The sequence below is a fragment of the Callorhinchus milii genome, unplaced genomic scaffold (assembly GCF_018977255.1).
Source record: "Callorhinchus milii isolate IMCB2004 unplaced genomic scaffold, IMCB_Cmil_1.0 Scaffold2, whole genome shotgun sequence".
Taxonomy (NCBI): Eukaryota; Metazoa; Chordata; class Chondrichthyes; order Chimaeriformes; family Callorhinchidae; genus Callorhinchus; species Callorhinchus milii.
The window spans coordinates 2,512,803-2,533,866 of record NW_024704743.1 but is presented as its reverse complement, the minus strand read 5'-3'; the positions used below and the strand labels follow the sequence as shown (position 1 = coordinate 2,533,866).

The 21,064-nt window shown below is 43.7% G+C and overlaps 1 protein-coding gene across 1 annotated transcript; it reads left to right on the top strand.

Annotated features, from left to right (window-relative positions):
* Positions 1–2,201: 2,201 nt before the first annotated feature.
* mnx1 (motor neuron and pancreas homeobox 1) lies at positions 2,202–9,238 on the top strand. Its single transcript, XM_042332551.1, has 3 exons — positions 2,202–2,680; positions 8,261–8,421; positions 8,921–9,238. The coding sequence occupies exons 1-3, from the start codon at positions 2,215–2,217 to the stop codon at positions 9,236–9,238; spliced, it is 945 nt and encodes a 314-aa protein (XP_042188485.1). The 5' UTR covers positions 2,202–2,214.
* Positions 9,239–21,064: the final 11,826 nt, after the last annotated feature.

Here is a 21,064-nt window from a genome sequence, read left to right as displayed (position 1 = left end):
TTTATTAAGGGTCGCGGGTTCCCCCCTCCCTCACCCCCCCCCCCCCCCCCTCGCGGGTAACGACCCAGAGATCTCCCCAAAACACACCAGATATGATGGGAATGAAATACCCGATATAAGCCAAACCTGATTGGAATCCACGTGCAACAGCATTAAACTGTGCATTTGCTTTTGCGATTGCACTGACGTCCAAAACAGTGCCATAACCCCCGGCTCTCGGCGGTGTGGTTTAGATGGAAATATTTAAAGTGCAATAATATTAATCCTCGCATTTGATACAGCGCCTCACCCCGTCTCCGAGACGTCTCAAGGCGCTTCACACGCATTGACTGTATATTTCGGTGGGAGAGATATATGTCGCTTCCAGATATTGTCCACCGTATATTTATTTTCAAACGCCTGTTTCGGGGAATATTTAACCGGTTGTCTCAGCGTTACCGGTGTCCAAAACCAATGACCAGTTTATGATAATAGTAATAATAACAGGAATGATCATTGCATTTGATATAGCGCCTTACAACGTCATTGAGGCTCTATGTCGAATGCAAGGATTAGTATTGTTATTATTATTGAGTTAGGAAGCGAAAATCTCACAAAATTAACATCTTTACATTCCCTACAATTTACTCCAAATGTTCGAGGCTCAGCTTTGGTCGAATTTGTTTAAATTGTCTGAATCCCCGCGTCCCCAAACCCCCCAAAAATAATATATATATATATATATATATACCCAGAGAACCGTAATTGGTGGTAAAGTTCCAATAAAATGGGGAAAGTCACCGAAGAGCGCATTGAACAGTTAGTCAGACATAACACACACAGTAGTTGTTTACTCACGTTTTCACACTTGTTGTGATCTGGAGGATGGATAACATGACATTGGCTCAACACAGCTGCACACCTTTATTTGTTGTTATCCCTCTCTCCCGATCGCTGACATCAAACGAGTTATGAGTGAACGAAAGCTGCGAAATCACATCTCAATGAGAACACGCGATTTTTTCCCGCCCCCCCCCCCAAAAAAAAACCCAAACTAGTTCTTATTCATTAACTTAAACCGTATTGATCCGTGTAAACGCATTTTTAATTACCCTCTCTCCCGAATTCAAACAAATGAGCTTAAAATCTTCGCCTCTGTGACCCGCCGATCCGCAACTAAAGGGGTGGGTTTGTGGCTTTGAGACGTCTTAGTTTTCACTCACACCGGGACGGCGGAGTGGGGTTTGGGGTTGAAACGGGGCCACGAAACCCTGAACGTCCCAATTACAAAGACCTTTTCACCCCGAATCTCAGGGAGAGAGAGAGAGAGAAAAGAACAACAACATCAACAGCTCTGATTGATCAACATCAACACCTCTGAATTAGTTTAATGAAACAGATTATCTCTTCGAATAACTAAACAGTGATTTCTTCTCAACTGGGAGGGCGGGGGTTGGGGGGGGGGGCAGGGGGTGAGGGGGGGTGGGGGTGCGGTGGGTGGGGGGCGACCGATTGACCCGAGGGGAAGGGAAAGGGGGAGGTGGGAAAGTGTCCAATAGAAGAGTCGAGGATGAGTCTCAGACCAATCCGCTCTGAAGCTCAGCAGCTCAATCAGGACCAAAGGTCCAATCAGGAGCACCCGGTCTCCATATCAGCCAATCAGGAGTGTCGTTGTCTCCATTCTGACCCCGTGACCCCTCCCCCTTTACACGGTGTATCACAATCCTGGCCAATAGGAGGGCGGCTGAGATGGACAAGTGGCGCGCTTTCTCCTCCCGACCAAACCAGACTCAGCATTGGACCTCAGCGCTCCAACACCGCTCCCCGCAGCAAAGCCACCACCACCACCATCATCTTCATCATCTTCTTCACCCATCCACTGGACCCATCCTGAAGTCTTCGAGTGTGACATTTACCAACTTGGCTCCAGGTGGAGCCGAACAGCCGCGACAGTAACTCCAGTCCCAAGAGATCTCCTCTCGGCTCGTCTCTCTGGCGGAAAGTGGGGTTGGGGTGGGGGGGGGGGACCGGGGGTTGGGGGGGGGATTAGATTGGGCATTTGGTTCCAGATACTTTCTTTTGACTCGTAGATTTTATTTTTCGTAGAAACAAATCTTCCTCTCCCTCCTCCTCTCTCTCCCTCTCCCTCCTCTTCTCTCTCTCCCCCCCCCCACCCCGCTCCCACCCCCCACCTCTCTCCCTGTACCCCCATAACTGACCCGGGACTCTGAGCCGATGGAAAAATCCAAAAATTTCCGTATTGACGCCCTCCTCGCCGTCGATCCTCCCAAACCTCCGACTCGCTCGCCTCCGGTCCCCCCCCCCTCGCCCTGCTCCGGGAGCCCTCCAGTCGCCAACAACCCCGACTGCCTCCGGACCGAGAGCCCGTCTCCCCCGAGGTTCGCTCTGGGCAACTTGGTGCCCAAACCCGGCTTCCTGAGCCTGCACCACCATCCCGGGATAGCCAGTCTCCATCCGCACGGAGCCATCCCCGCTTCGGCTCTCTATGGGCACCCGGTTTACACCTACTCGGCGGCGGCCTTGGGGGGTCAGTCTAACATGTTGCCCTATTCCTACCCTCACATCTCGGGGAACCATTGCTCCGAACCCCTCAAAGTCAACGCCGGGACTTTCCAGATCGACCAGTGGCTGCGCGCATCGACGGCTGGAATGATGTTACCGAAAATACCCGATTTTAATGGTGAGTGATGTCCCAAACGGAGAGGGGGGGAGGGGGGGAGGGGGGGAGGGGGGGGAGGGGGGGAGGGAGGGAATAATACCTTCACTCCATGTCTGTATCCTCAGTGCATTACCCAATTGCCGACGCCAGGAAAATAATAATAATAATAATAATAATAATAATACCTTAATAATCCGACGTCTCAAAGCGCTTCACAGCATCTGCTGCGGAGTGAAGTGACTGTGTGCGCGTTTCGTGGGGCCAAACGCGGCAGCAAAAAAGCGCACAGCGACGTCCCCACAAACAGTCGCGGATTGAGTGACCAACTTATTATTATTATTATTAAATATATATATATATATAATGCGTTTTGCATTACTGAACCCGTTTGTTCTGATCGTATAATCCACACTGTGGGGTGTGTGTGTGTGTGTGTGTGTGGGGGGGGGGGGGGGGGGGGGGGGTCGGGCTGAGGGGGTGGACAACATGTTTTAGAAAATTAAATGCCTATTTAACAAGATTTTTTTCCTAAACATGGCTCAATTGCAGGTTTCTGCTCAATTCTCCAACGCATATTTCTCGGTTGATGGCGTGAATCTATTGTGCAGTTTTGTTTATTTTTTATCAGGTTTTGGGGGGGGTTTGGAAATCAAGAAATATTCAACGGTCGCCCAACAAAATAATCGTAAGAAATAACAAAATACCATTGATTTATGACACCTTTCTACCATGGTTTGTGTTGGTTTGGTGCACAAAACCGTCGTAGGAAATGACAGAATTGCGTAGAATTATGCTCATAAATCACGAAATAAACGAAACAAAATAATCCGAGTTATAGCAAAACAAAATAAAATAAAAAACAAAATTGACGCCAAACATCAATACATATTCAGTCAAGAAACATTTACATTGTTTGCCACCACTGGTGTAACTATAATAATAATAATAATAATAATAATTCTGGCACTCGATACAGCGCCTTATCAAGTGTTTGAGACGTCTCAAAGCGCTTCACAGGACACACTGTAAAGTGAGTTGACTGTAAAACTCGTGGGCGAAACGTGAGACTAAAAATACTCTTTTAGGAGTTGTCCTTAGGGGTTATTTCAGCCCGAAAACTGTGTGTGTGTGTGTGGGGGGGGATTGGGGGGGGCGAGGGACTGGGGGTCGTGACCCATTGTGGACGAGGCCACTCGGGGGTGACTGGAAAACAACAACAACAACAACAACACGATCACACTTGTGCGGCCCCTTTCACGTCGGGAGGACGTCCCAAGGCGCTAAAAAGAAAAAACAGCCGTTGCAGCGACTTCTGCGCCTGAGTCGCGTTTAATTTTCAAAAAAAATAACACCAATCTAAAATAGCGATTTATTTTAAGCGGAAAAAAGCATATTTTTACAATTTTTTAAAAAAGAAATGTTGTTGATTTGTAGCCCCGAGTCCAGAGACGGGTATACAATAATAATAATAATAATAATAATCCTTTGCATTTGACACAGCACCTGATCACGTCTCCGAGGCGTCTCAAAGCGCTTCACAGGACACGCTGTAAAGTGAGTCGACTGTGTGTTTTGGGGCCAAACGCGGCTTTACGCGTAAAAAAAAACCCGTGAAAGGTTCAAACTTGTTTTTGTTAACAATAACACAACAATGCACACATTTCTGTGGTGATTGTGTCGGTGGTTCTCCACAAAATAATCAAAATACATTCGCGACGCGGCGGAGATTTATTTATTTATCTATTTGCGATGCGGATCGAGAGGTATTCCACCGTTTGTCGGAACAAAACAATCGTAGAAATACTAAAAAAAATAATATATCGAAATGTAGCTCTGAGGCTGTGTGTGAGTGTGGAAACCACCAGGAAAGGCGTAGAAAGAGAGTGGTGGGGGGGGGGGGGGGCAGTGTGTGTGTGGGAGTGGGGGGGGTTGTGGGCTGTGTGTGTGGGGGGGTTGTGAGCAGTGTGGGGGGGGGGTTGTGGGCAGTGTGTGGGGGAGGGTTGTGGGCAGTGTGGGGGGGGGTTGTGTGTGTGTGTGGGGGGGGGTTGTGGGCAATGTGTGTGGGGGGGGGGTTGTGGGCAGTGTGTGTGTGGGGGGGGGGGGTTGTGGGCAGTGTGTGGGGGGGGGGGTTGTGGGCAGTATGTGGGGGTGGGGTTGTGGGTGTGTGTGGGGGGGGGGGTTGTGGGCAGTGTGGGGGGGGGGGGGGTGTGGGGGGGGGGGGGGGCAGTGTGTGGGGGGGTTGTGGGCAGTGTGTAGGGGGTTGTGGGCAGTGTGTGGGGGGTTGTGGGCAGTGTGTGGGAGGGGGTTGTGGGCAGTGTGTAGGGGGGTGTTGTGGGCAGTGTGTAGGGTGTTGTGGGCAGTGTGTAGGGTGTTGTGGGCAGTGTGTGGGGTGTTGTGGGCAGTGTGTGAGTAGAGGGTGTTGTGGGCAGTGTGTAGGGTGTTGTGGGCAGTGTGTGGGGGGGGGTGTGGGCAGTGTGTGGGGGGGGGTGTGGGCAGTGGGGGTGGGGGGGGTTGTGGGCAGTGTGTGTGGGGGGGGGGGGTTGTGTGTGTGGGGGGGGGGGAGCAAAATAGCTGCTAAAAAGTGACATGTGAGTGTGAAGCTGTGAGCGCCGCCGGTGTTTGAGGAGCAGTGACTGGGGTTTGTGTGACAGACGGACAGTTCAGGGCAGTAAATAGCGCTGTGTTTTCTGGCGGTGAATGGCGGATTCTTGTGCAAAAATGTCAAAAACTCCCCCCAAAAAACAACCCGAGACGCCAATCAGAGGTCATGTTTCAATACACTTTTACCGCCGACTATTTGCATTTGCTGCATTACTGACACGGAATCTGTGTTGGTTTAATAAGGAATGTTTTTTTTTCTTTTTCTTCCTCTTTCTCTCTCTCTCGCTCCCTTTCTCTCTCTCTCTCTCTCTCTCTCTCTCTCTTTCTCTCTCCCTTTCTCTCTCTCTCTCTCTCTCTCGGCAGTTTTCCTTTTTTTCTCTGTCCCCACTTAAATCAAAAGCAGATTTAAAATAATACCCAAACTCTTATCACACAAAATAAAACCGCGCGTTAATAAAACTGTGTTAAGAATTGGCTCGTGACAACATTCACAAGTGAGTTAGTTGTTGTGAGACTGTCCCTTTATTATATAGACACACACATATATATATATATTATATATATATATTTGCTTATTTGTATGTTTCTGCAAATGAATGAGTCGAGCGTTGTTTTGTGAAAGGTGCAGTGAAATGGCCTGAACTTGGAAAGAATCCTCTGGCGTTCCGCTCTTTGATTTTTTTTTAAATGACCAGTAATATAATATAATTGTTACGAAGAAAGATTCCCCGTCGGGACGTGGCAAAGGCGAACCGAAACAAGGAGTCCTCGGCGGAGTGTGACAAATAAAGTCGCTGTGTCGAATAATAATAATTGGTGTTATTATCCGTCTGAAAGCGCTTCACAGCAATATGTTGTGAAGGGGATTGACTGTATCCGGTATTTATAATAATAATAATAATAATAATAATAGTATTTGGACATTTATTTCACGTGTAAATCTGCTGTGTAGAGAAATATATTGATACAGAAAGTCCACCAGCATTGCTCGAATAAACGCAGTCAAAATAAAGCCCCATTTGTCCACCTCTGTTCTGAGATCTCCATCGACTGCAATAGATCGAAAAGGAATACAATAATAATTATTACGATTGTTGTTATTATTATTTCACGTCGAGGGGACGCCCCAGAACACTGGACAGGATTTTAAGTGTGTGTGTGTGTGTGTGTGTGCGATGTGTGAGAGCTTCTGCTGAAACGCTGAGGTTTTTTTTGGGGGGGGGGTCGTCCTGTTGGTGTTTTGATGTTTTAATTAAAGGATTGTTTTTTAGGGTCTGGTTGGGAATTGGAGGGTTTGTGTGGGCGTTCTCACTAAGTGAAGGCCAATTAGCTTTCCCGAGGAACATTGAGCTAATGTCACCCTCATCCCATTGTAGATTTTAGTGTCGGGCACATGGCTGCCCTGTGGGAAATCAATAGTCCTTTTAGGGAAACCATAAGCCAGTAGTTTAATATACTGGGGAGAGTGATGCACTTTTAAATGGTGCTGAGGATTGTGGATGTTAATTGAATCCAACAGAGATCGTTAAACACCGGGGACCGGTGATTTGGGGGAATATTCTTTTACACAAACATACAATAGAATAGGCCTCTGGAATTATTTTCCGGTAAAAAAAAAACCCACCACCTTAAGCACATGGTCCAGTCGTTTGCACTCTCCACGTCTCAAACTATCTACTGGATCCTCAGGTATTCTTTCGAAATGTAATATAATAATATATAATCGTTTTGTAATGTAAGATTTATATTTATAACGTAATATGTATCTATTGTTTTCTAACAGAAATCTCGTGTTGTTGCAATAATCGACACTTTCTGGTTCCACCACCGTATCATATGTATTATTGTACGCCCATTCCAGGCAAAATAACAATTAAAAATAGGTGATTAGAAGCAGCTTTTTTTTTTACGTTTGTACAAAGAATTATATTTTCTATCTTAGATTTTAGACGTGATGTTTTTCACCGATTCCAATTCCAGGCAAAAATACCAATNAATAAAAGAGGCAGTTTTGCACATTGCAATGCACCGAAATTATCCCACTTTCCTTTTTTTTAAAATTAAAAAAGAATGTGCAATTTCGCCCAACATGATTTACACTTTCTAAGTGATTTATTAATATATTTTAATATATTCGGATTATAATGCGAACTTATTTAATTCCTTGTTGTTAATTCACTGGTATCTCCCATATTAGCGCCTGAGCTCTCAGTTTATACCCACAACAACAGTAATGGGTAAAAACGTGATGTGAAATGCAATCTTTTAAAGAACAAGTGACGGGTGAAATGTAATAATAATAATAATAATAATAATCCCGGCATTTGATACAGCGCCTCATCACGTCGTTGAGACGCCTCAAAGCGCTTCACATGATATACAGTACTGCAAAGGGGGGATTGACCGGATTCAGTATTTGGAAATTTATTTCATGACGAAAATACAATGTTGTGGGGAAATATATCGGTACAGAAAGTCCAAACAAACGGAATCCGAAATAAACCCCTAATGTCTACTTCTGTTCTGAGATCTCCGTCGATGGAAATAGATTGAAAAATACAATAATAATAATTATTATTATATTCACGTCGAGAGGAGTCTCAAAACACTTGACGGGATTTTACTGTAGAGTGTAGTGACTGTGTGTGTGTGTATTTTGCAGGTGACCTGCGAGCTTCTGGTGAAACACTGGGGTTTTTTTGGGGGGGCGGTGGGGGTTTGGGGGGCGGTGGGGGCGGTGGGGGGTTTGGGGGCGGTGGGGGTGGGGGGGGGGGCGGTGGGGGTTTGGGGGGCGGTGGGGGGGTGGGGGTTTGGGGGCGGTGGGGGTTTGGGGGCGGTTCTGTTGATGTTTTGATGTTTTAATAATTTGACGGATAATCGCTAAATCGTGTACTCGTGTTGTGAAATCTCCATCGATGGAAAATAACAATATTTAATCTCTGTTCACCCCCTCCCCCCCACCCCCACCCACCGTAACAAACTCCTGTTGCTGTTCCTCAGCACAAACACAGCCCAACATGTTGGGCAAATGTCGGAGGCCGAGGACAGCTTTCACCAGTCAACAGCTGCTCGAGTTGGAGCATCAGTTTAAGCTCAACAAGTACCTGTCCAGACCCAAGAGGTTTGAGGTGGCCACGTCCCTGATGCTGACAGAGACACAGGTAACCCCCCCCCCCCCCCCCACCAGCCCCAACCCCCCCACACCAACCCCCCCCCCCCCCACCACCACCCCCCCCCCCCCCCCCCACACCGGTTTATTCGCTGTTGAACCCCGATTAACGCCCATAACACGGCCACAACGCGGAATGACAACCCCACAGGTAACACCATGTTATCGATTGTGGCTTTTTTTTTGGGGCAATAATACGATTGTGTCACCGGTTACTTTTTGTCAACACAGAAACGAATGACACCGATCGCTCTTTATCAGTAGTTCGAACAGTGTCGTTAACACAAACAGTATCGGGTGATTCTTTTGGACTAATGGTACAATACAATCGTATCGATAATTATTTTTTTACTAATAACACTATTGTATCGATAACCCCCCCCACCCCCCCCCTCCCTCCATCTGTGTCCCTTTGCGAAAAGCGATTCATTCTAAAAACTCGGATCTTTCTCCTCTTTTTCTCTCTCTCTTTTTGAAAACCTTTTTAAAAGGTAAAAATATGGTTTCAAAACAGACGGATGAAGTGGAAACGGAGCAAAAAGGCCAAAGAACAGGCGGTGCAGGAGACCGAGAGACACAGAGGGAAGAACAGAGAGGAGAGGGACAAACCCGGGGATCGCCACCAGATTCCCGACACCGGGAAAACAGATCACAGCCATCGCTCCTGTGTGAGAGACATTGTGGAGAGCGGCGACGAGGAGGAGGAGGAGGAGGAGGAGAGAGACCATCTGATATGTCGGTCCTCAGACTGTTCTTCCGAAGACGAAGGCAGTCAAACACCACAGACTGCAGCCGCGACAACCAAATAGCTGATCCCCTCTGTCTCGGTCTCCCTCTCCCCCTCCCTCTCCCTCTCTCCCACTCTCTCTCTCCCCATCACTCTCTCCCTCTCTCACTCCCTCTCTCCCTCTCCCCTTCCCCCTCTCTCTCTCCCACTCCCTCCCTCTCCCTCTCCCTCTCCCCCTCCCCCTCTCTCCAATCCCCGAAACCTCCTATTTTCCGCCCCCGGAAGACAAGAAAGTCCTCGAACAGTTAAAAACAAACTGTTGTGGCGACAACGTGACTTGAAGAAGTGGGGCTTGAACCCGCAGATTGTTTCCCGTTTGTTTTTTTCCCTGACGGTATATATATATATATATATATATCTGTTATATATATCTATTATATATCTATATGTTGGGGGGTTGCACCCCCTGTGGCTGTCCAGTCTGTTCTGTTTGGTTCAGCTCCAGACGTTTGAGAGAAAGTGGCAGATTTGCAGGAATTTTGTGTTTATTTTTGTATTGTATTTATATGAAACTTCGCCTCTCGTTCTGCATGTTATAACTGTGTTAACTAAAGGACGTTCCTCTGTCCCCCCCCACCCCCAAACCACCCCACCAACCCCCCCCCCCACCCCCAAACCACCCCACCAACCCCCCCCCACACCCCCAAACCACCCCACCAACCCCACCCCCCCACCCCCCAAACCCCCACCAACCCCCCCCCCCCACACACACATAGTTGTTGTTGTAACGCGCACAATAAATGTTTTGTATGAACACCGTTTCAGAAGCATTTTGAACAGTGAATCGAGTTTGGATTCGTTTTATCGGACCAATTGGACGGCGCGGCTAAAGGAGGCACCTTATATATATATATATATAATATTATATATATAACATAATAAAATAAAGCTAAATAATTTCTGCAGGGCTCCAGTCAACAGCCAGTTGTATTACGAATTTAAATTCTTCCCGCATTTTCTTTCTCTTTTTGTTGGCATTTTTTCACGTCCGAAAAAACACCCCCACACCCCCCCCTCCCCACACCCCCACACCACCCCCTCCCCACACCCCCACATGGTTTCTGCAGTCTTCGTGACAAAAAAAAAGCAATTTAATAATCGTCGCATTTCCGCACAACCGGTTTATTAGCAAAACCGTGTCGCAGATTTCTGATCAACATCCTCTTAATTGCAAGGGATTAATTTGTGGCGTGTGTACAGGAGTAAATATATTCTCTCTCTCTCTCTCTCTCTCTCTATATATATATATATATATATAAATTATATGTTTGGAGAACATTGTCTCAGATGTCGGCGGCGACATTTGAGCCCCAAAAACAACAGCTTCTGATTTGCAATTGTAGAAATCTCAAACCTACTCTGATTCTCATTCAGCCTTAGTCTGTGCACATTACAGCAAAGCCAACTCTCTCACCCCCTCCCCACCCCCCCCCCCCCCAACAACCCCCCCCACAAAAACCATCTGCACTGTGTTCTGAGAAAGGACTGCTAATGGTTTTATCGGATCCGTGCAAATGTGCTGCAGAACAAACATTAGGATCGAGTCAAACTGCAGAAACATTTAACACCAGAGCTGAAATGGGTTTATTTTAATAAACCACTGCTATGGCCCTCATCAATCAGTGGTGAGTGAGTGAGAGAGAGAGAGAGAGGGGGATTGGGAGAGTGTGAGTGTGTGTGAGAACATGTTTCGAGCAGATGAATCATATTTATGTTGTGTTTATTCCCACCTCTGGTTACCTTCATCGATTTTTTTTTATTTCGAAACTCTCACCATATTTGCTGATAAAATTAGAAAGTTAAGAGGCGACGATTTTTTTTTCCCATTGATTTTTTTTTTCTGTGTCGTTGCCACTTAAAACCCAAATAGACTAACAATTATAAATAAAGCACTGGACAGTTCTGACACCCAATTTTATCCAACTTCCATTTTCTTTTTTTAAAAAAATCATTGTACATTTTGTTTTACGTTCGTAACAACATATATTATATACATATATATATATATGTATTCCAGCTGCCCCTTTGACATTCGTTTATGCGAAGACGTCAGGAAAGATATTAAACGTTTGTGCATTGCAGCGTGAAACGCGAGTCTGCAAACAAATGTACATTATATTATCAGCTCAGGAGGAAATGAGAGGCACTCAGTGTTTTCACAGGAATTCACACCAGTGTATCTGATGCCCGCAAATATTTAGAGCAAATCTTCTCACCGCAGTTGCTTCTTGTCCAAACTCCCCTCCCTCTGTCTCTCTGCACAAGTCTAACCATTCGCCTTTCTCTCTTTTCTATTTTTCTCTCACGTGCAACTCAGCTCAGTTCCCACTATAATAATAATAATAATAAACCTTGCATTTGATACAGCACGTCATCACGCCTTCGAGACGTCTCAATGCGCTGCATAGAATATACTGCAAAGTCTGCCTATTTTGTGACCAAATTATTATTTTTTTTGGAGGGATAATTATCCCCAGAAAACCATCCGCCAATTGACCACTGTGTGGAATAAGGAAACTTGATAAGGCGGCAAAACCTTAGGCAAGTTTCCTTACGCCACAAGCCCGAGAATCAAACCCAAATCCTCTCGTTTGCGAGGCGAGTGCACTAACCATTATACTACAGGACTCCACATCCATTTGTCAGCAACAAGGACACCTTTTGGCACTTCTTTCGTGATATAAAATGAAGGTGAAGTTTTCACTTTTACTGCATTTCAGAAAGGCCCACCATTATTATTAACAACAACAATAATCCTGGCACGAATAATATGAATAATGATGGGCTGCCTTTCCACTCACAACTAGCAAGAGTCAAGCTTCTTGTTAGATATATATATTATATACATATATTTAGTCTATATAAATATTTCCAATTACTTAGGGTTAACAGATTAACAACACATAATGCTTTAAAAAAATACTTTATTCACACTGTAGATATCCACTCTTCTTCCAAATGGTTATTATATTGTATTACATTGTATTATATATATAATATATATCATTATATTGCCCTTGAATTTTATAGCTAAAAAGAACTGAGCTACAGATTTTCTATAATTAAAAAGGAATAGCAATTTGGAAAATCCCTAAAAAAACCCCCACTCAGTCCATGACTGTTCGGGCTGGTTATGGGACGCTGCTGTGCTCAATCGGCTGCTGAGTTTCTCCCTCAAAATACATAATCCGTCCACTTTACAGTAAATCCTGGGGAGCGCTTTGAGATGTTCTCCTGACATGAAAGGTGCTATATCAAATGCAAGGATTATTATATTACATTTCTATATCAGTTGAAGGAACGAGGCAGACAATGTGTAAAATAATACTGGACAAAACAGCTTCCGGCTTGCACACGAGGCATGAAGGTCTTTGACTTCCTGCAATGTTTTTTTTAACGTCTGCGTTTTAAATTCCAGTGGATTGTGGTGAGGTCAGCAGAAATGCATGCACCCTGAAAGTAATGGAGCAAGCGTGTAGAACTGGCCAATAAATTAAAGATCAATTCATTACTGTCACTGTAGCCATTCGAGCAATCGATTACAGCAAAATTAAATCCAATCCCTGGTTCAGCCCAGTAACCGCGCATGACAATCAGTAATTAATGTGGAACATTAAGTGGCAGTTTCCCTTTTATCCCTCGTGAGTTGTGTGGCAAACACTTGTGGGTGTGATTTTCCTAAACAAGATTCGAGCAGCTGGAAGTATTAAGCATCTCGCATGAAGGACACCAGTGTGAAAATATGCAACAAACACAACAATATGAATCGTTAATTACTGGTATAATAAATGATAATGCGCTCACTCCATCTGATGTTTTAAAGGGTCTGGCTTTGTGTTTATTGCCTGACATATCACCTACCCAAGCAGTTGCTGATCATCACAAGAAACATTCGACGATCCCATCGTGTTTGCATCTCGTCTGACAAAATGATAGGTAATGTCAGTGAAATAATGTGAAGTTTAAATGGCATTTTATTTTGTTAACAATGTTACTGAGATATCGTTTTACGCACAGACACAGACAGAAGGGTTAGGGTTAGGGAATGGAAACTTACAGGCAGAGCAAATGAAGGGCAAAGGTGGAATATCCATGTCAAATGAAATGAAGAAATATAAATTTAATTAAAAAGAGGGAAGTAATAATAATAATCCTTGCATTTGATATAGCGCCTTATCACATTGTTGAGGCTTCTCAAAGCGCTTCACAGAATATACAAGTGAAAAGCAAATTGACTGTATTTTGCGGGTGAAATGAGGCAGTCAATTGTACACAGCAGTTTATATGAAACGTTTTTAAAAAAAACATTTATTTTTAGACCAATATGAATATGCGTTGAGAGATAAGCAACTGATGTGAACAGGTGTGATTTATCTTATCACTTCGTACACTTTGCTGTCGGTCTTGCAATATAGTAGATTGGGAGAGAAATCGATTGTTCACTGATCTTGTGAATTCCTCAGCAAATATCATTACGTATTGACTAACATTGAGACATTGCAGACAGAGGTAAAGCAAAACAGAAATCACGAGTTTGTCATACTTAACAGACAAATCTGAGATGAACTCGAATTCGACATTAAGAATAACTTTCTACTAATGTCCTCTCCCCTCCCTCACCCTGGCACATTTGCTTTATTTCTGGGATGAATTTAGTTCCAGAAAAAGTATTTTATGGCATCTGGGTGACACGTTCCAGTGTCTTTCGGAGAGTGATAAACTGGAGCACAGTTTAACAGATCTCCCACACCAACAATGCGATTTGGAAATGATTATGTTAACAGCAGATACCTCTGCCCTTCTATGGGAGCAATAATCTTTCACAGAGATCAAAGAGACTGTACTGTATGCCTTGTAAATTGCACTGATAGCATCTGACGTTCAATTTCACCCCCTCAGATACATACCTTATCACATAATTGTCAAGACAAAGCTGCCATTTATGAAGAGCTCACACCTTTATGGCGCTAATCCTGGACTCTGTACCCAAAGCCCAATTGTGGTATTCCATCCGCAATAAAATCTAATCCCTCTAAAACCCTGGCCTTACCGTTACTACTTTCAAAAGATGAGAGAGGTTTGTGAGTGTGTGTGGTCAGCCTCTTGAGTTTTATTTTCCGTACGACATTGATGTTTAATGTCACACCTCGCCAAGCAAAAAACAAGACAGGTATATGTTTCACCCACAAGGTGTAGTCAATTCACTTTACAGTCTATTCTGTGCAGAGCTTTGAGACGTCTCAAAGATGTGTTAAGGCGATATATCAAATGCAAGGATTATTATTATCTGAAGGGTGGCACCTCCGACTCTCACCCAAGAGTCGTCCTTCATGTGTGATTCTAGACAGTGACAATTGCACAGGTCTTGTATCCACTGCCTTTACCCATCAGGTCATTGGAGGAGCCATTGCTGGATTGGCAGGTTAAAAAATAATAATAATAATCCTTGCATTTGATATAGCGCTTTTCGCGTCAGGAGGACGTGAGAGAACAACAAGAAAATGAGACACATGGCAGACACATAGTATACTCCTTAACTTCTTCTTTGTTTAAACCAATTGCTTCCAGCTTATGGCTGTTGAATCCAGGTGACTCCTGCTGTAATTTATATTGCTAATTTGCCATATTTTACCATTGGAGGCAGTTATTTTAGCAGTTGGCTGCTTATCCCAGGTTAAAGGCCAATTTCAGCTCCTTGGACATTATCACAAGCAATAAATCCCAGGGGACAATATTTTAGTAATTACAGACAGTAAATTTAACAAGCAGAAGATTCACTACACTCGTTCTCTACAGCTATAGGTAGGCTTTGTGACATTCACTTAATATAGAATTATAGATTTTTATAGCACAGGAAAAGGTCATTCAGCCTATTAAGTCTGGGTTGGTGTTTTTCTCCTTATGAGCCAACCTAATTGCATTCTCTGGCTCATTCCTCAAACTTTTTCAGTTTCTCCTCTTTAAGGATCTATTGATTTGCCAGCTTTTGAAAGAATAAGTGGACTCTGCCTCAATAATAATAAATAATAATAATACTACTATTCCTTGCATTTTACCTTCTCGACGATGCAATAAGGCGCTACATCAAATGAAAGGATTGTTATTATATTTGATATAGCGCTTATCACATCTTCGAGATGTCTCAAAGTGTTTCACAGAATATACTGTAAAGTGAATTGACTATATTTTTGTGGGCGAAACGCAGCGGCCAATTGCGCACAGTAGTTTCCCACATACAGTCGTGGATTGATGATAATTTGTGGAAGAAATCTCCACAATCGAACCACCTTCTGTGTAAAGAAATGTTTTCTAATCTCCCCTTAATCATAAAAACTCTTTCTTTTAATGATTACTTCAATTTGTGCATTCTAGTTCTTAACTCACTGACCAGTATTTACCCTATCATAGGCTTTGGGGAAGACTCTTAACGGGGCACTCTTTTACCTTCTCAGGCATAGTGAAAAACATCTCATCCCTGGAATATCCAAATAATAATAATAATAATTCTTGCATTTGACACAGCATTGTCCCACAAGCAGTCGTGGATTGAATTTCCAAATTCATTATTTTATTTTTTGGGAGGGATTATTACCCCTGGAAACCAATCTGCCAATCGACAAATAACCAGGTTCCTACTTATTGCAAGGTAAACATAGGCATGTGGAGTAAGGAAACTTGCCTAAGGTTTCGCCCTGCCGGAATTTGAACCTGGGTCTTCTCGCTTGCAAGGAGAGCGGGCTAACCTGTAAGCTTAATAACATTCCTTGCATTTGATATATATCACATCATCAAGACATCTCAAAGCGGTTTGCAGGAATTTACAGCATTTTTGAGCAAGCTGTAAATTGGGTGAATGTGACAGCCAATTTGTGCACAAAATTATCCCACAGATAGCCATACAGTGAGTGTCCAATTTTATTTTGGGGATTGTTGGCCAGGACACCAGAAGACACCGCCTTCTCTTTTGAATAGCACCATTGGATCTTTAACTTCCATCTGAACAGAGAAATGGACCTTATTTCAGCTCCTCCCGTCTCAAATCGCTGTTTTGTAGCAGGGGGTAACAGGACTTTGTGGACACCCTGTACAGATCTTGTAATTGTGATTGCAGTCCTGAGGGTACCAGCGTTCTGTTTTAATGGGATTGTTGCAAGAAACAATTAGGGGAGAAGTTAGAAGGAATGTCTTCACTCAAAGAGGGTCGTTCAGGTTTGGGAATTCATTATCACAAGTGGCTATTTAGCCAGGATCAATAGAAATGTTCAAAAGGAAATGGGATAAGCACCTGGAGAGTAAAATCATTAAGAGATATGGGGAGAGAGCTGGAAACAAAAATTAACTAAAAAAAAGGCAATTTTGAAAAATAGCAGAAGCACAAACCCGATGTACTGAATGGGTCCCCTTTATTTTGGTCAGCCAGGTGTCTTGACACTGACGCAAACCCGTCACCGTAATCAGACGGGTGTCTGACACTGACGGAAACCGTCACCGTGATCAGCCGGGTGTCTAACGCAGACAGAAACTCATCACCATGCTAAAGAGTATCCAAACCAAGCTGAGAATTTCATTCATCCCATCAATACTTTGCAATTCCAAGTTTTCCTGCTGCTTGTCCAGCGAGGTCCACTTACATATTCAGGCTTTGGCTTGTAGGGTTAACAGGAGCCGAGTGAGAAGAATGTTATTGTTGTTGATGTCCTTTCCGTTTGTGACAAGCCTCACTGAAACCTCACACCCTTATCCATGTGTTCGGCATCTCCTATCCTGATTATTCCAATGCTCTCCTAGCCAGGCTCCCCAGCAACACCACTCATGAAATGGTGCACCAATGTCATTGAGGTACGATGACTATTCATCCTGTAATAAAGTTAATGCTTTTGTCACTTACACACACTACTTCCCAACTATTTGTGTTTAGTGCTGGTCATTACCTATTCCTCCTCCAAATTCCTCTGTAAACTCCCCTGAAACTTCTTCCCAATACGTAAATGAAGACAACAATATGGCAACAATGTGGAATTCAGTGGTTAGAGCACTCGCTTCGCAAGCAAGAGATCTGGGTTTGATTCCCGGCAGGACAAAATGTTGGGCAAGTTTCCTTACTCCACACGTCTCTGTTTACTCAGCAGTAAGTAGGAACCTGGTTGTTAGTTGATTGGCGGATCGTTTTTCAGTGGGTAATAATTCCCTTTTTTAACAAATAATATATTGGTCACTTCAATCCACGGCTGTTTGTGGGGACGCTGCTGTGTACAATTGGCTGCCGTGTTTCACCCACAAATATACAGTCAATTCACTTTACAGTATATCCTGTGAAAGCGCTTTGAGACATCTCGAAGACATGATAAAGCGCTGTATCAAATCCAAGGATTATTATAACCACTGGTGTTTGGTGCAAAGCATCTATTTTGTCTTTCTTCTCAAATCCACCTCTTGATTTTAACCAGTTCAAGCTGGGGCAGATGTGTCCAAAGTGCTGTCCCTGGGTTGATTGTTTTTAAAGTGTTCATGGTGGCTTTTGGCCTAAAATCACAGCAACTCCACACACTCTGGGGGAAACCTGGGGGAGGGGCGTGAGAAATGACGACACAATACACAATACTCGTTGGTCTATTTAGAAGCATCCTGACAAACCAATTCTTTCAACTCTAAGATGTTCAATCTGCCAAACAAGACTCTGTCACCTGGGACATCCAACCCCTTTGGTTTGTTAAGGTGAGAGGACAATGGCCCTGTCTTTTTTGGGGGCCAAAAGACCCATACGAGCAGATAAGGAGAGTTCAATCCTTTGTCAGTTTCACGGCAATTTGTGTGATTATGGTATGGCCGGATTACGAGTATCAATTATTGATTAGGTTATAATTCAAGAGAGACGGTTTGCCCAGCTGGGAAGTAACAAAAGGAATGACTTGTGTTATCTCTCTAACCTCTCTCTCTCTTTAGCCCTCCCTCTCTCTCTTCCCTTCAAGTTTGGTTTTCTGAAACGGGGGCTGCAATGTCAACACAAGGAGGGGAGGGGAAAGGAGTTTAACGGCTTTACTCACCTGGGGGTTGCCAAGGAGCATTTTATTTTATAGTGTGAAATACCTAATAATAGTGTAAATGTGTAACAGATCGCAGGATGTGACAAGGCTGGAGGAGAGGATAGAAGAGTTTTTTTAAAATTTATAGTTATAATCCAAAATAAAACTATTATAACAATTCAAACATGTTAAAAGAATATATTATATACATCTATACTTTTGAAGAGTTCTTGAAATAATAATAATCAACACAACTTGGTTGGAATATGATTTCTGACAGTCACATTCTTCCTAAACGTACAGGCAATCATTAACACTATCCCTACAACTCACATCATCAACACTAAAGTTGGAGATCTATTTATTTGAACTGAATAGCCCCCCTGCTCAGCTTCATTGTTCGTTACATTGTCCACATCCTTAAAGGACTTTCAGCGACTGAAGTAACTGCAATTTGCGTAATTTATCCACTCTAGAGAGGGAGAGGGAAGATATCTGACACTTCGACAAAACTGAGGAGAAAGGGGGGGGAAAAAAAAAGGTCATTTGAAAAACACAAAACTGTGTGGCGAAGGTACTATTGGGAACTTGAAGATATCTTATTACAGTACAATGTATTTTGGTCAGCCAGTGCTACAAACATGTGGAAACCCATCACTGTGCTCAAGAGTATCCAGACAAGACAGAGTTTGTCACCTAAGTGATCCGCCAATCAACTAATGGGTTCCTACTGACTGCTGCTAAACAGAGACGTGTGTGTGGAGTAAGGAAACTTGCCCAACGTTTCATCCTGCCTGGGAATCAAACCCAGGTCCTATGGCTTGCGAAGCGAGGGCTACAGGACTCCACAATTAAGTAAAAAATTTAATTTGGAAATTAAAATTCAATGAGTAACTTTAGTGCATTGCATTGTCGGATAAAATGTTAAACTGAGGTCCCATCTGCCTCTTTGAGTGATATATAGTACAACAAAGGACAAACTAGCCATTAGCCATTCAGAAATTACCCTCATCATTCAGCCAGCAATTGTTCCTTAAACTTCAGCAGGGTCACTACAGAGACTGGCCTTGAACTCTGACTTCATTTTATCACCATGAACAAGCTATCTATGAGTTACTCTAACAGTCACGAGGAAATTCATCTCACTACGCCTGGCTCATATCCTGATGTGGGCCCAATTAGTAATTTCAACCAGGGAGCAATTTGGTACTACAGTTTGTTTCAGTATTCACTGGGTTATGTGGGGGAAATAAGCCATGTTTTGTTCTCCCGATCAGTGCCTTGGGACGTCCTCCCAACGTGAGAGGTGCTATACAAATGTAATTTTGCTGTTGTTAAGACAGCTCAAGACTACCACATCAGGCAAAGGACAATGATTGGGTTTGGCTATGATGCCCCCACACTAAAGCAGTTTTTCAGCGAATCTGTCAACGTTCACGCACATGTCCACTTGGGAATCTGGCATAAATAAAGACGGGCAGAACCTATTTTTTTTTAAACCAGATATAAAGGACGTCTGGTAATGAAACACTGCACACTCAATAGCAGGCAATAGGAAAAATAATAATAATCCTTGCATTTGATATTATGTCACCTTATGTCGTTGAAACATCTCAAAGCACTTCACAGAATATATTGTAAAGTGAGTTGACCGTGTATTTTGTGAGTGAAATACAACTAGATTTATATCAGAACCAGGTTTGCGCTGGACTAATAATGAACCAATTAAGTGTAGCAGGCTCAATTGTTGAGATCAGTGCCAAGCATTTCCCTCAATTATGTTAGATCAGGATTAAGGTACCAAGGTCGCAGAAGTTGGGATATATAAGTGGGTTTATGTAACAGAAGTGTGAGGAAGATGGGATGGGGGGTTTCCACAAACCATAAGTGAAACTATATCTTAAGTTCTTTTGCTAGGAGTGGCTCAGCCCGTGACTGCTAGGATCATCTAGTACAATATTCATGCTAATCTCTCACTTCCTCACAATTGGAACACATTTATTGAAAGGTGGGGGCTCTCAATTACTTGTCTACCATTTTGCACATCTGGGATTAGGTGCGAACAACAACAAAATTGTATTTGTAAAGTGCCTTTCACGTTGGGAGGATGTCCGAAACCGCTGAACAGTCAGGGGTCAGGACCTGAGCGTGGGGGGCAGGGTTGGGATGAGGGAGGGCAGAGGGAGTAGGAGGGCAGCTGAAGGCATGGTCAAAAAGGAGGGTCTCGAGTCATTCCTTGAAGGAGGCAAGAGGAAAGCAAGGCACAGGAATTGTGGGATGGAGTTCCAAAGAGTGGGGGCAGAGAGGCTGAGAGCCTGGTTGCTGAAAGTAGGGTGGGTTGTGTAGGAGACTTGGAGCAGGAGGGAATGGACAGGTTGATGAGGGATCAGCAGGTCAGAGATTTAGAGAGGGCAAGGCCGTGGAGGGTAAAGAGTGAGAATTAGGTGCAGTTTATCCAGTCCATTAGATATTTGGTATATCAGACAGATTTGAATGTGCATGTCAAACTCCTCTCCTACTCAAGCCAAGGCATAAAACTTTCAAGATCAAGTTTCACGTTGAATTTCAGGCTCACAGATTTCAATAAACAGGATATCTACATTGCGATTATTGCTTCTTCTAAACAATTGACTTTGTTAACTAGCAATCAAATGCTAGGAGCCAAAGGTCCAATTATGAAGACATGTTTCATGGACTTTGTAACACTGAGATTAACATGGGTGTCCTGTGACCTTCATGTTTAATGGGCTACATTATCACATGCACTGCTGAACAAACATCATTATTTTGAATGTCAGTAGAACCTCTCTAACAAATAATTAGAT

Bases quoted from the DNA above. Each gene is read 5' to 3' on its own strand.
- mnx1 (XM_042332551.1), top strand. From the start codon at position 2,215: ATGGAAAAATCCAAAAATTTCCGTATTGACGCCCTCCTCGCCGTCGAT. The intron at 2,681-8,260 runs GTGAGTGATGTC...GCTGTTCCTCAG, and splicing joins GAAAATACCCGATTTTAATG to CACAAACACAGCCCAACATG. The intron at 8,422-8,920 runs GTAACCCCCCCC...CCTTTTTAAAAG, and splicing joins TGATGCTGACAGAGACACAG to GTAAAAATATGGTTTCAAAA.